The 16,350-nt window shown below is 41.0% G+C and overlaps 1 protein-coding gene across 1 annotated transcript in view; it reads left to right on the top strand.

Annotated features, from left to right (window-relative positions):
• Nucleotides 1-16,350, top strand: part of necab2 (N-terminal EF-hand calcium binding protein 2) — a gene marked incomplete at its 5' end in the record, with an annotated part of 194,659 nt that overhangs the window by 143,628 nt on the left and 34,681 nt on the right. Inside the window, one exon of the mRNA XM_083916290.1 lies at nt 2,348-2,404. Coding sequence (XP_083772416.1) covers nt 2,348-2,404 — 57 coding nt within the window. The remainder of the gene's footprint in view (nt 1-2,347; nt 2,405-16,350) is intronic.

Here is a 16,350-nt window from a genome sequence, read left to right as displayed (position 1 = left end):
TTATACTTATACTCATACTACGAAGTACTCATAACGACTGGAATTATTAAATATTCATTGGAAAATAGTTAGATGCATGCCAACATTCGTTTATTGGAATATTACACACATACGCACTGTTCGTCACGTTATCATGTGCTATCTGTCTGTTTCTCTTTCTCTCCATCATCTGCAGCTACAAGTAAAATGAATGATTAGTTAACCTTAGCTTTATAGTTGTTTTTTTCGCAAGAAATACCCTGCTAATGTGTGCTTTGGGGTCAGACTGTTATGGCCCACCAGCTAAACAATGCAGAAGTAAGTGCAGAGAAAAGCACTATTTAGGGGTGCAGATCCGATGTCAGGATTGGGGGGGACAAAAAGTGATATTTTTTTACCTTTATGTTTATTTATCCTTTACAGCCAACAGTGTATCACTGCTTACTTAACTGTTATATTAGTAAATCATAACCTTAAGGGTCATGTAATATCTCCTCAGCCCCAGTTCTTCTCTCCATCTCCCTTTTCTCCCAGTGTATGGGACTACTTTATGCATGATTAACTGATGTGGATGGATATGGAAATATGAACCCTTTTTTTAAAGCCTGCTGATCAGCATCTGTGTAAGAAACCCCGTTCATTTGTGTTGTTGTGGAGAGATGGATGTGGAGTCAAAAATATATTTGTCAAACAGTATTTCTTCCACTATTTCAATTATTTCTTTTTAGATGTGAATCTAAAATGTCAAGAATGTGGAGTCGGAAAATAAATGTGTTCAATTTTGAGGGGGGGGGGGTAGTGTTTTTCAGAAATAGTCCCCCCCATCTGCACCCATGGCACTATTACTGAAAAGTTACTACAAAGGTGTTGGTGTTGAATGTCCAATCCAATCAAGGGTTATATTAGAACCAATAACACTTTAAGTACATATTGTTTTATTTAAAATAGTGTACAGTAACATTAGGACTCTACACAATTCACTGCTCTTTTATTTCTATGATTTATAACCCGGCTTTTGCTTCAGTCTTTTAATATAATATCACAGCATCATGTGCCCAAGAATGCTCCCAAGTCATTTTTGCAAGTCAAAGTCAAGTCTCAAGTCTTTGAGCTAGAGTCAAGGCTTGTTTGGTTATAATGAACATTTAATTATCTGCTGCTTTCCATCTGCTTAGAACACTGCATAGCTACATCCAAGGAATTCAAAGCATGTACTGTATCATCATCACTCCTTTATCTTAGCAAACAGTATCATCTTCGATGACTTGTTTGGCATATGATCACTTTAAACTAGCCCACAATCACTAGACTAACAGCAAATGCACATTAGTCTGGGCCCCCTCAGTTAATTTCCGATTTCCAAGGGCCGTTATCTACGGTGCGGAGCAAAATGCTTCTGGAAGCAATTGGATAAACCTACAACCAAAAACAACAACTAATCGGAGGTCTTTGCTCAGTGAAAAACAATGGCAGCTAGACATAGCTAAACAGTACACTAAAATGTGTTAATGAAAACATTTTATGTGAGAAATAGTCGATACATAAACAGAATATTGAGTCATGGTTGACCTTGTCTAGTTTGACAGTTTGATCTATGTTACATAACCCTGAAAAACTGGAATGAACGGACCTGCAGACTAGAAGTTGACGTGTCAGTCATCGTCTTAAAACCACCCCACATGAAAAGTTGTGATTAGTCCGAACGGTTCCAGGAGACTGGAAATCTGCCAGAACAAATGAAACATGAGCTTGGTAGATTAGTGTGGTTTCCAGGCTAACTTTGAGGCAGGCTATTGCAATATAGTATTAAAAAATTGTAGCTAGCTTGCTATAGTTGATAATATCTATAAACAATATTCAAGACCATGTGCTAGAAATCAGGGGCCTCCTTTGTTTACTTTTATATGAAATCATGAAGGGAAAGCTTGACGATATAGCAACCATAGTGTAGAGGACATCCCTGCATCTCTTCATTTTGCACACAGGCTTATTAAAATGTAATTTAAATTATTTATACCAAAGCTACTACATCATGGCATTTAGTTTGAATTGCCATTACAGTGCTCTTGTATGTTTAGATCTTTAATGCTGATATAAATCATTCTGTTTAATTCCCAGCTTCTCTTATTGGCATGCATCCACCGCCTCTTTGAACCTCCTTCCCATTTTCCCTGCTGAACTTTATTTTCCGTTTTAAAAAGACACCACGTCCTGCTTTCATGCCTGTTCCATCTCTCAGCCTGTCCACTAATCCCTCTCGTTGTGAGTGATTAATGTCTGCTTCAAGCTGTTGCTGTAGTAGTTGCTGTCGTTGGTCTTGTTGATTGACATGTCGCTGCTGTTGTTGTTGTTGTGCTTCTCCTTGCAGACAGTCTCGCTTGATCTGCACCAGAGGCTAACAGACACAGATGGCACGGCCAGCGCAGTAAGTAGACACTAGATGAATAACCACTGTACATTACACTGCAAAGCACAGCCCCAGGTGCAGCATCACTTACTACCAACCACTGCAGTAGTACCTCAGGCTGAGTCTTACAAGACTGAGATGGGTTTTGTGATGTAATTAACATGACACAGAACTTCTGCTCAGCCAGCGGCGTCCAGAAAGTATCCAGGTCCCTGATCTTTTGGATTATTTCCCAGGACAGGTGTTTATTTCCTTTTGTTGCCTAGACCTGAATAATTTACACATACAGAGGATTCTCAGGAACAATGCCTCTAACAATATCTAACACACATGGGGGAAAAAAACGTATCAGCTGTCCCTAGAAATATACCGCAATCAGGGTGTGTGATGCTCTCTGTGATAATGATCAATACTTCAAAATCCACAAGCATTGTGTGGGTTTATTTTATTTTCACACTCAAGGCTACTAGAATTGAATCATAAATCAGAATATTTTCACTTACAGAAGCTCAACTATTTGATACCATTTTTAGATATAATTTCGACCAAGACTGCTGTGACATCCAGCAATTGTAAGCCTGTTTGAAAACAGATAACAGTGTGAGTGCATTAAATACAGCCAAAAGCTATCTTAAAGGTCTGAATGCCTGCAAAAAGCCCCAAGCAATTTGTAACTGAGAGAAATACAGATACATGCACTTTACACCAAAATATCTGTAATGCTAAGAAGGAAGATATGAGATGAAGAGAGTACCTGCACTAAAAAGAACTTAAGGGTGTTGGTCATATGTGTTGGAGAGTGGTTTAGATGGTGAGGTTCCCTACACTATTTCTTGTGTAGAAGGAAACGGTTCGGCTGAGTTACCGGCAGCAATATACTGTACAGAACCTTTCCACAAGAACAATTGATTAATGGAATTGAAAGGGTATATTCTATGTGGTTTCTACATGAATCATCACTACAACACCAGCCAGATGCATAGAATTCACCTTTAACTCCTAAAATTCTGTCTGTACAAAGACATAAATGTGAATGTGCAGTAGTGGAGTGTAAGTGCATTCACTCAAGTTCTTGTATCTTACTTGAGTATTTACATGTACTATATATATACTGTATAACAGCTCTACTGACTTTGCAGATAAAGTATGATGTATTACAGGTTAAAGGTTGAATATGTAGAATCTTTCTTTTGAGGGGTACAGAATGAAAATATTGCTTTTCCATAAAGAAATATATTTAGTGTTAATTAATATTTAAAAAATGTTTTTAAGGGTTTGACAGTCACTTTCTGGCACGTTCTGTTTCCATGGTAGCAGCCAATAGCGTTAGGCGTTGCAGTTTGCAGGAGTTGTCTGTTGTCCGGCGCAGCTAATATAGGCTGGCACTGGGTGAAATGCAGTTTGCTTCGGAGCCTCAGCAAAGGGGGCGTTATTTGCTACTGGGACGAGTCTGTCTCCCGGTTTGAAGCCGGTCTCAATTAACATTAAAAGCCACATCTATTTCAATTCTCTCTACAAGTTCTTGTGAATGTACAAAACTTCTCAAAGCCCACAATGGCCCGTTTAAACAGTTTCTAAGCTGCTTCATTGGTTCATCACTTGACATGGAACAGGCTGATCGCTTGACACACTCGGTAACAAACCTGGTAACCCGACTGCTGGAATTACTTTTTATTCTCGGCTAGAACTATTTACAGCAATTTTATCATCAATTCATCACATGTACCTGTGGTCTGCATTATCTAAAGGATAATCAATAATCAATAAGTTTTCGCACTGTTACCAACCCAGAGTTGTGCTTCACAATAAAGGATTAAATTAAATGTTTAATTAAATTAAACACTGTAAATAAAAGGAACCGCAGAATTGAGAACCATACAAGTATTAAGGTTAAGTACAGCCATGCTAGCAGCTCTATGAAGCTACTTTGGCACAGCAGTGCTTAGAGTTAAGTGCTACCTGATGATTACGTTATTACAATTGCTCCTAATGGGAACCTGTGTCCTTCTCTGGGGACCCATAATGTCTGTACAATATTTCATAGCAATCCGTCTAATAGTTGTTGAGATATTTTAGTCCTGACTAAAGAAGTTGACCAACTGATCAACACTGCCATCCCTAGAATCACACTGCTTGTGTGAGGTACATCTATCCCCAGATCTGTGCTAACCTGACTCCACCAGATGGCTTGACTCTCATGATTATCATTTTCTCAAAAAATCCATCTGGGAACTCGTTTGGAGATCTTTCAGGAAGGGGTGAAAATACTGGTTGCTGATTGGAAAAACCATCTGTCAATCACCGTCATACGGGCTAGATCAATGAATGATGTACTAAAAGCGTCGAGGCAAAGCTCAGAAAGTAAACATGTCAGTAAAGGATATTTGCCGTTTGTGTAGCGTAAATTTACAGATAAAAGGCCCAATTTCAGGTGCCCAGTTTATATTCCAACAGGAGGATCCAAGAGAAAAAAGTGCTAGCAAGCGGCTTGCTCGATAGCTGCCATGTTGTTTGAACAGTCGCTTCTTGTTTCGTCACACTTAAATCCACCTCAAAACCAACGCTGATTGGTTCGGTTGCTTGGCAAAGTGCCCCAAATTTTCTTCTCCGCACGTTACCAGACTGATCCGTAAGTAAAATACAAATGAGCTCAGAGATCAGGATTGTCTCACGAGGCTAGATCTGTACCACAAAGAGCTAAAAACCAGATGTAAATCTGTTTGCAGGAGACCAGCGTAATAATCATCTGTTAAACCTTTATCCATAGCAGTTACGCCACTTATGGCTCCCAGTTAGCTGATAGGAAGCAGAGAGAGAGAGCCCTGACTAGTTGTCCAATTGATATGGGCACCAACACAGAGAGGTTGTTTTAAGAAAGTGCCCATATGCACTAAGAGGGACATGTTTCAAGTTGCGATTTTCCTTTAAAATGCATGCAAAGAAACACTGACCCTTAAATGCCCTTCAAGGGACATGTAAGAAGACATGGAATAGGACAATTAAATAGAGGAACCTGTAGAAACTAGAGAACATCTTGTGATGGGATCACACCAGCCTCGATGACAGATTGGGCCAGAGGTGTAAAGTAGTGAGGCAGTGGCCCCTTCCCTTCTTCCTACGCCCTTACTTCTGGCTCCCTTGCTTGGGTCACGACAACACTAACCCCTAACATTTTAATGGTTGCACCAGCAGAAATAGTTCCAACATGGGCAGAAGTTACAACTTTAATCTTACACCTAGCCCTTACTAGGTATAAAAATTAAATAGCAGTTGTCATGGCGTCCCAATTTCTACAAAAAGTTCAGCATACAAATGAAAATAGTAAAAATCCATAAAACAACAGTAAACATTTGTAAGAAGCTCTTCAACCATCAGTTCTGATGGAGTACTCTGGCAGCCAAGGTGCATACCACATGACGCTCACATCCTCGGTTCAGGTGAAACCTTAATTGCAAAATGTTCCACTCACTCCCTTCATTTATCTGCCTTCAACCACTCAATAAAAGGTACCCAAAAGTAATATGATTCCAACATATACAACAATAAAGTCATGGTTTAGCTCCACATGAGAAAAATGATTTGGTTGTCCAATATTCATTCACTTTCAACTGCTCAAAAAATAAGAGAGAGATGAAATCACATGCATTTTAAAAAGCAACCGCCACACTGTGAATGACCTTCTAAAAGAGTGGACTCACCAACGTGCATTAGTACCCCAGTTAATGTCATGTTCAGGTTTAATAAACACAAAGCCGCAGCTCCCTGCTGCTCATTGTTTGGTATTATAAAACAGTTGGTTTTGCTCATTCATTTCCTTCAAATAAAATGGCCTTTTTTAATATATCAGGACAAAATTGCTTTTTCTTTTGCCTGCACCTTAAAGCAGCAGTCGGCAAATCTGGCAGATCGAGTTGAGTCAGTCAAATTGTGAACGCGCCCACCTCTACGTTCATTGATAAACAGAATGGAGTAAATGCTACATGGAGGCAGGCTGGCTAACTTACTCATAGATAACTGCTAACATCATTTAGCATATGCGTAGCTTGAGGCATGTGCATGTGATATTGTAACATGCACGAGCGGGGAGGAGTGATCTGTGTATGCACAACTGTGCACTGTGCTGAGTGGACAGGATGACACGGGCGCGGTGGATTTTTACAAGCAAGCTCTAGTAGCAGGTAGAGGTGCGTTTTTTTTCTAAAACCGTATGATTTATGTTCTTACATCCGAGCACAGCGTCTGCTTCAGTAAATATGATCAAACAAATGTTGCCGACTGGGACTTTAATAAATCCAGTGAAATGCCCAATCAGCCATACAGTATGTATCATATTTGCATTTGTTTTTCATTTGTCTTATTGAAGGCACACTTCACCGATTACTTAAACTGCGCTTTCAGGCTGTCGTGCCTGTTTGATAAATACATCTGCAGGCACAATTTGTTTCTGAAACAAAGTGTCAAGAGTTAATAAGCCTGGTATTTAATTCATGAAATGCTCCTTTAAATTGTCTACCATCCACCTTTCACCTCCTCTCCTCGTCTCTTTCTCTCACCCTCTTGTCATACATCCGTGGCTATCATCCCCCCTTGAACCTTCTGTTCCTCAATAACGACCCTCCCCTGCATCTAAACACAGATTACTTATAACAAGGCCATGCTCCTCTTCACCTTTTTCATAATTTCACACTTCCTGCCACAACTCATCCCTTCCCCCCTGACCTTCCAATCTCCACCAGAGGAAGGATTCAAATGGGATTACTCGTATCTCCACCTGCTTGTCAAAGCAATCATCCCTTCTCTCGGCACAAATACGCCTCGGCGGTTCATGTCACAACCCAGGGGATCTAATAAGATCATATACTGTATAAGAGAGATAAAGATACTTTGAAACCGCAGTAGTGGAGCTGAATTTGCATGTTCATTTTACTTGTAGTGGACACTCAAGCAGCAGTGAGCGACTGGCTCACAACGATTCTGACATGTGAAGTATGTAAATCAATCACATACATTGTATCTTGTCAGTCTTTTGATCCTCTTGAGGAACATCAGAAAAGGGGAGAGACGCAATAAAAGAAGCTGAGGAGGACACAATATGGAAAAAGAAAATGTAAAGGGATGAGTGTGATAGAAGGGAAGATTGCAGAATAATAAGAGGGAGACGATAGAAATGAAAAAAAAAGACAAAAGCCCACGCCATGCTTCTGTTTTTAAGAAAGACTGTTTTTAATTGTGCCTGAGGTGTTTGTTTTTTATTTTTATCTCAACAACACAAATTTGTTATAGAATAGAATAGAATAGAATAGAATAGAATAGAATAGAATAGAATAGAATAGAATAGAATTACTTTAATGATCCCAGACTGGGAAATTATTTTGTAACAGCAGTAGTGGGTCAGCAAATAAGAACTTTGTACATAACATAAATAGAATCCAATATATACATAGTGTATATATACAAAACAAAACAAAAAAAAAACAGTAGAGAGAGCAGAGTTCTCTGACAGGCAGAGGTGAGAGAGTTATTATAAAAAGTGATGGATTGTGGCAGGAAAGACTTCCTGTATCTGTTGCTACGACAGCGAAGCTGAAGCAGCATTCTGGAGAAGGAGCTCCGCTGTCTGACCAGTGTGAGCTGGAGAGGGTGGAGAGGATCATCCATAATGGATAACAGTTTTTTCAGTGTCCTCCTCTCCACAACAGCCTCCAGAGTGTCCTGTTTGCAGCCAATCACAGAGTCAGCCTTCCTGATCAATTTGTTGAGTCTGTTGGTGTCGCTGGCGCCAATGCTGTTTCCCCAACAAACCACAGCAAAGAAAAGTACACTGGCCACCACAGACTGATAAAAGATCTCCAACATCTTGCTGCACACGTTGAAGGATCTCAGCTTCCTCAGGAAGTAAAGTCTGCTCATCCCCTTCTTGTAAACAGCTTCAGTGTTAGATCTCCAGTCCAGTCTGTGGTTGATGGTAACACCCAGGTACTTGTAATCCTCCACCGCCTCCACCTCCTTTCCCAGAATGCACAGAGGTTGGAAGGCCGTCATCCTCTTCTTCCTGAAATCTATCACCATCTCTCTGGTCTTGCTGATGTTCAGCCGATGTTCTGTCCAGTCCACTTCACAAAGTTGTCTTCCAGTGCCCTGTACTCCTCCTCCCGTCCCTCACTTATACACCCAACAACAGCCGAGTCGTCAGAAAACTTTTGCAGGTGACACGACTCAGTGTTGTACTGAAAGTCAGTGGTGTATAAGGTAAACAGGAAAGGAGACAGTACAGTCCCCTGTGGAGCTCCTGTATCACTAACCACCACATCAGACAGAACACTGTATGCAGCGTCTTTGCACAGTAATGTTTATCTAAATGAAACACATAATTAAGTAGAAGTCACTGAGCGCAAACCAACGCCTACACTCAACAGCCTTTCCCTCTTGCAAATGATCGTTCATCTCCTGAGCTTGATCTTCCAATGAAGTTTCACATGAATGCACTGATGTTTAACAGCTGTCCTGGATATTGTAGACTGACACACAAGCAAGCAGTGAGCATGATTGTGTGATCTTCTCTTCACTTGAATAGCGCTAATCCCAATACCAAACATCACAATACCAAAATTATGACTTTGGTATGTTACCTGTCTAAAATTACTTGATACCAATACTGAACCGATACCACGTCAGAGAACTCCAACATCATCAGAAGTAATGGAATACAATATTAGATGACAGCATGTGGAACTTTTTTAATTATCTCTTTTTATTAAGTAGAACATTTTAACTTAAAAAGTCAAAATGAAAATATTTCTTTTTTTAAAAGCTGCAAACAACATGTTTAGTTCATAAAATGAGATAATCCTTTATTCAAACCACAAAGGGGGAAATTGCAATTTGCATTTCATGTTGATAAAGATGTTGATACAAACTACAAGCCGTTCTGTGCTCTACTCAGATATTATGTTACATCCGGGGGATATTTATGTTATCCATCTCTAACCTGCAGCTCTCTGAATTCTTTGAACAAGTCCACATGTCTGTCAGCTTGATGTTTCTCCAGGTTGGTCTGTATCGCTTTAAAGCATCATTTACAGATGGGCTCTGTGGTGTCCGTGGGCTGGACACTGTCAGCTACATTTTAGCTCTGTGCGTCTTATAAACCAACCTAGGACGGTCGTCAGGAGCACTGCTCTGCTTCATCACCGCCCCGCTGTCGCTGAGTTCATGAAGTACGAACACTAATAAAATGTGAAATACTATTGTTTTTAACAGCTGGGTACCGTGGTACCTTTGTAGTATTGGTTTAAGGTGCAACACTATTAGCAAAAAGCTATCATTTCGCTGCCTAATCTTTCATACATCCTTTGTTTTGCTATCAGTACCTAGCATTGCAGTCCTCGATTCCAAGCTTCTCTGCAATCACCTGCGACAAACTATGTTTCTATTCTGCATCTCTGTATTCTTTACTTTGGCTTAAGTTTAGCCTTTAGCCCTGATTTTTTACAAGAGAAAGCCATCCTTTATTTGCCCTGCAAGAGGAAAATATATTTTTTTACGTTAAAGTTGTACTCTTGAATCATATTACTTTGGGCACATTTTATTGGGTGGTTGAAACTTTGAGATACGTTGAGATACGTTGTTTATGGCGGCCCCTTTGGCAATTATGTTGCGTTCACACCAAACGTGAATGGCACAAATACAATCACTTAAGATGCTCGTATCGTGCTGCTTGCTCATATTTGTCACATCTTTGATCTCACCAAAGCAATTTCAGTCAAAAACAACTGGACTTGGTTATTTGATTTAAGACGTTTCACCTCTCATCCAAGAGGCTTCATCAGTTCACTTACGCATCTGACCGAGTTGGTGGAAGTAGGTTTGGACTTCGTTAGTGCTCTATTGAGTCTTGACGACAGTCGTTGGATTCACTGGGGGCCATTTGTGAACAGTTGTTCTTTGAGGTCAGATTGTTGAATCTACTGGGAAGGGATGAAAGGGCAGCATTGTAAATTGGAGATAAGTGGTGTCTCAGACCTCCTCCTCTGTTTAGTGATGGTTTCTCTTCTTTTGCATAGATGGTTTCTTTTACTCCTCTTTCAAACCATCTGTCCTCTCTGTCCAGGATGTGGACATTGTTGTCATCAAAGGAGTGGGCTTTCCCCTTGAGATGTAAGTGGACAGCAGAGTCCAGGCCCAAGGAGTTAGCTCTCCTCCTCCTCCTCCTCCTGAACTGATGAAGCCTCTTGGCTGAGAGGTGAAACGTCTTCCTAGAAAAATAATAAGTCCAGTTGCTTTTGACTGAAATTGCTTTGGTGATAAAGATGACCTGGACAAATGAGAACATTCATAAGCACATCTTTATGCATCGCATCATTCGCGTTAATCGCATATAGCAGCCGAGGCGGCTAGCTAACTGAAGCTAACCCCCAGCTCAGCTTACTCTGCTGTTGTGCTAAATGGAAGTGATGCTAGTGCTAACAGGGATCTGAATGCTTCTAAAAGAATAGAAATTAGCTTTTCAGAGGAAGTGTGTGGCTCTTAAAAGAGCCGTTATGTTGTAGTGAGATTAGGCCGTCAGTGATTTAACCTCCGAAGCTGTACAGGTGCTGCCTGGTCTCAGGTAGATCAGACTAGGACTCGCTAAACTCTGCACTGACTGCTTTCTTCTTCTTCTGTATTTCTGGCAGACTAGATGCCTAAAGGCACGTAGCTGCCATCCACAGTTCATAATTATATCCATTATTTTATATCCACAGGAACTGACGGGTTTCCCCCAAGGGCTGCAACAATAGCAGCTTTGGTGAGCCCCTGGATGTAACATGGAGAACTTTGATGACACTTACCGCAATCTTATCGCTGATTGGCTGTCGCGGTGCGATGCTGCCTGAAAAGTTCAATGTTTTTAACTTTATTTGCGCTGCCTCCGCCTGAATCGCGTGTCATCGCGCCATTTACATTGATTTTCAATATAGAGTTGTCACTCAATTCACGTCTATCACGTTTGGTGTGAATGCCCCATAAGATGAAACTGCAGGTGAGCCTGTTCTTTCAGAGCCTCCATCTTGTCACGTTCATGGTCACTATGTGTGTTGGCTATTATTATTTTTTCTCTTTTTTAAACTGTATGGAAACACATTCACCTCTCTACCCTCTTAAATCGACAAACACACACACACACACACACACACACACACGTTCCTATTACATTTCTGCCCTACAGGCCTGACTCAGAAGTTGAAAGTTCCCATTTCCAATTACAAGTGAACGCAGCATAACGATCTGGGCTGACAGACCAACCTCTTTCAGCAGTCACTAACATGGTGGTTTATTTACTTCTAGCCCGGAATGTCTCCACAGACACATAGATTTGAACACTCAGCAAAAAGGTGCTTTCGTTAGTGGGTCATTTTATCAATCACCATTGTTTTAACTCACTCTTTGATAGATATGACCTTAAAAGGCAATTAAGCAGATGAAAATCTTACATCTTTACACACACACAGGCCTGAAACACATGCATGAACAAACACAACCTATATACATGCATTAATGGAGAGATGTCAGAGGGGGCTGCCAGATGATGAAGTGCCCAGAGCAGTTGTGGGTTCGGTGCCTTACTCAGGGGCACCTTGGCAGTGTCAATAGGTGAAATGGCACCTCTCTAGCCACCAGTCCACGCTCCATTCATGGTTTGAACGGGGACTTGAACAGACGACCATTCGGTTTCTAAACCAAGTCCCTACGGACTGAGCAGCTGTCAGTTGACTCACTGACAGCTTTTGAGGCCTGGACATAAGCCCTAGATTGAAGGCAATGTGTGAACTTTTCAAAGAGGCGAGGCTAGATGGTGCCTCACAGATCTATCAGGCTGCACATCTGGAGTCGCCAGGGACTCCAGGAGCCAATGACAGTGCAAGACATTGGATAAGGGAAAACCAGAGGGAAGGGGAGAGAAGAAACTTCACTGAATGTGCGGCCGCGGACAGGCCCTGCCCAGGGACCGGTGAAGCACTGACGCGAAGCTCAGCTCTAGGCCCAAGCCACACGCAAGGCATCCTTGAACATCATTTCAAATACACTGGGTTTTCAACTGTTTCAACTTTTCACATTACTTTTATAAAAAAGAAGAAGAAAAGACAAACTGTCGTCAGACAATAGCCGATGGGTTCGGTGATGCGTGACAGCGTGTCTTTTGCTTTCCACACAGAGTGTTGACCTGCATGCAGCCAAAGCCTGCTCAGATATGATTTAGACTACAAAGAGAAACCCGACTGCTTACGCTCCCCAAATCTTGTCCTGTTGCCTATAGATTCTCACATGCAGAATCTGTTTGTACTGTAGGGATTACTAAAATCAGTAGGATTCATCCTATCAGGCCCGAAGAAGACAATCTGTCCAATAGTTGTTGAAAAATGTTGTGCCAAAGTGGTGGACCAAGCAACCGGCAATGCTTTGATTAAAAATGCAGCTTGTGCAACACTTTAAAATATCTTACCAACAACCAAACAGACGAAGATGATAACTACTTCCAAAAATATTTGGCAAAACAGAACGATGCCAATTGAGAAAGCAAATTCCTATGGCAAGATTAATGAGTAAGAGCTTCTGCATAAGGCTTAAATATTTAACGTATAATCCTCCAAGAAGTTGTAGATAAGTGGAACAGACAGTCGGGAGGTGTGCAGAGAAAGGGAAGTTCACAGAGGGACATTCAGGGCGCTGAGAAGACACCTTGTGAAAAATAAATCAAGAGGTTATAAATATGGATATTACCGTATGAGCAGGTCCTGCACTCTACAGCAGCGCTCGCTCAGATTGGTCTGCTCTTTGAATCGTCCCTAATTCTGTAACAACACCAGTGCTGACTCAGACGAGATGAGACCAACCTTACAGCTGATACAGCCTACTGTACATACTGGTGCTTTGTTACTCCAAATGTAAAATGATTATAAGAATTCTGATTCTTTTACCCTTTAATTTTTGGGGAGGGCTTACCTAAGCTAACCGTGTGCTGGCGCAAGCTGACACTTAAATTTTAGACCTTTCAGTCAGAGACATACTTTTAAGGTTGAATATGGAGAATGAGCAGAACACCGCCATCTAGATTTTAGTCGCAACAATAAAAAAATAATTGCAGCAGTCGGGTTGCCAGGTTTGTCAGACCCGGCCCAGTAGCCTACAGGAGACCAGAGTCTGTTTGAGCCTGTTTGAACCCATCCCCTCTGGCAAATCACACCATAAATCAAATATTGCAGAGGAGTTTGACTGACAGTTACTGTTAGCAGTTAGCGTTAGCCGTTCCAACTAAGTAAAGATGAAAGTGATGTTACTGATCAAGGAGAAACGTAGCCATTTGGGTGTGCGTTTTAATGGCGTTTCTCTCCTTTCTCTCAGTCCATGGAGTGAATGCTTGGCATATACTGACTCTGGTTTTTGCCCGTCTCCGCTCACTCAGCTGCTGGGACAAAGAAGTAGCTGCAGGATTGGCAAACTCCATTTCACCCAGTGCCAGCCTACAGTAGCTGCACCCAACAACAGACAACCCTGGCAACAAGCAATGCCCAACGCTATTGGCTGCTACAATGGAAACAGAATGTGACAGAATATACGTTCTCAAACCTGTCAAAAAATGTTAAAATATTAATTCAGACTAAATTTAGATTTTAATGGAAAGGCAATATTTTCATTCTGGAGCCCTCAAAACACCCTGTGGGTGTATTATTTAATATATAAATATATATCTTATAATAGCTTATAATAAAGATTCTATATAATCACAAAAATCAACCTTTAACATTTAATTGTTTCTATTTTGGTTCTACAATTTTTAACTGCAGTTCTGTGTAGCATTGACATTCTTAAAAGTCTTAGACAAGGCTTTCCGAAGCACTCCTTGCCTTGGTATTCTCCACTCACATCCTCCTATTCTGACTGTGGCTCTAAATATCACCTCTCTCCATTCTTTCACAAAGCAGCAGATTATGGTTCTCTAGCTTTAACTCTTGAAGTCAGCTTTTCTTCTCCCCGAATCTTATTGAAAATTTCCAAACCATTTTCTTAGTGGCATTATTATGCATGTCATGGCACTTTAAGTGAGAAACTGATTCCCATAAATTGTCACACTTGATGGGCCACATAAAGACATGACATTTCTCAGCTCGGCAGCCTGTCAGTTATACTTGTTTTATGTCACAAGGCCTTACTGTCAATAATTGAAAGTTATATCAAAGCGTAAAAGGAAAGGACACAAAAGAATGATAAATGATTCCTTATTGAATTCCGATTGATGTTCAATGTCAAAGAACACAGTAAATATTGCAGAGCGTGAAGCTTTGGTAATATGTATGTCTATAGGTTTGACAGTCAATTTTTGAGTGAAAAAGCATCATTCAGGCCCCCGATGGAGAAATACTTGAAATAATGAGGAGAATAATGATTGGTCAGAAACAGAGTTCAACAGAATTTACCACTGAATTCAGACTATCAAAAGTTAAAGGAGGCAGGAGAGAGCAGGATGGTGAACCTACCCATAATTCTGACTACGCAATGACAGGACAGGAACAATACATCAATTTAGTTTATTAGGAATATCCTTGAGAGGTGCTGCATGAGTCCCAATAATAAAGTGTTACAGGGTTATATGAGCCTCAGCTGAAGTAGCTATATACAACAATTTTTAATTTAAATACGTCGTGGTGAAACTTAAAGGTTGAATATGTAGAATCTTTATTAAAAGCTATATTTCTTTTTCTAAATTAATATTTAAAACATTTTTTGACGGGTTTGACGATGACTTTCTGTCACATTGTGTTTCCATGGTAGCAGCCAATAGCGACCGGCATTGCAGGTTGCCAGGGTTGTCTGTTGTTGGGTGCAGCTACTGTAGGCTGACACTGGGTGAAATAGAGTTTGCCAATCCTGCAGCTGCTTATTTGTCCCAGCAGCTGAGTGACTGGAGACGGGCAAAAACCAGAGTCAGTATAGGCCAAGCATTCACTCCATGGACTGAGATAAAGGAGAGAAACGCCATTAAAACACACGCCCAAATGGCTTCTCATTGATCGCTAGAACGGCTAACGGTAACTGTCAGTCAAACTCCTCTGCAATATTTGTTTGTATGGTGCAATTTGATGGAAGGGAAGGGTTCAAACAGGCTCAAACAGACTCCTGTAGGCTACTGGGCTGGGCAACAAACCTGGCAACCCGACTGCTGGAATTATTTTTTGTTGTTGTGACTACGCTCTTCAGACACTAGATGGTGGTGTTCTGCTCATTCTCCATATTCAACCTTTAATGCAAAAATTAAACATTTCTTGCTTTAATAAAATATTGATAGTTGGTGCCAATGGATGCTTATGTGGACTTTACTCTGTCCAATAGCCGACCCTTGTTAACCGGACATTAACCGTTGAAAGAAAGGAGTCCCAGTTTACCTGTCTTGGAGAGTGGCTCGGACGCAGACTACTCTCTGTATGCTGACAGCTGCAGACTTGGACCGGTCATGCAGCCATGATATTGCATGCATTGGCATTGACACAGCCATTTTCCTGGAACTGCTTGCATAGCCACACAACTGGTACAAGTCTGCAGCTATCTGCAGAGTGTAAGTCAGAGCCTGTCTCCACTACATCTGCAAGGTCGTCAACTGTAGCATTTAACCCTCCGGTCCTCATCAATATAGTGGCATGTGTCATGTAGCTCTCCTACTGCAAAAACACATTTTAAGCTCTTTTTTCCTGCTAAGTTCATGGCTTACATGATCGTCTGCTGGACAGCACTCACAACGGCCAGCTATGGAGCAACACAGAGTGTGCCAGGCAGAGCCACAGCTAAAACACCAGATTTGCTGGTGCCTAAGCTCTCCAATAATAAAAGGGACATGTGGTTGAGTTGTAGTTTTTTTTATAAATTATATCTGTTTATCTGTTTAACTGATAGTATTAATCTGTCACAAGTCTTATTATCGGGTAAACGGT

This window comes from Echiichthys vipera, assembly GCF_963691815.1.
Source record: "Echiichthys vipera genome assembly, chromosome: 7".
Taxonomy (NCBI): domain Eukaryota; kingdom Metazoa; phylum Chordata; class Actinopteri; order Perciformes; family Trachinidae; genus Echiichthys; species Echiichthys vipera.
The sequence above is the reverse complement of the archived record's forward strand: the minus strand, read 5'-3'. Positions and strand labels throughout refer to the sequence as shown.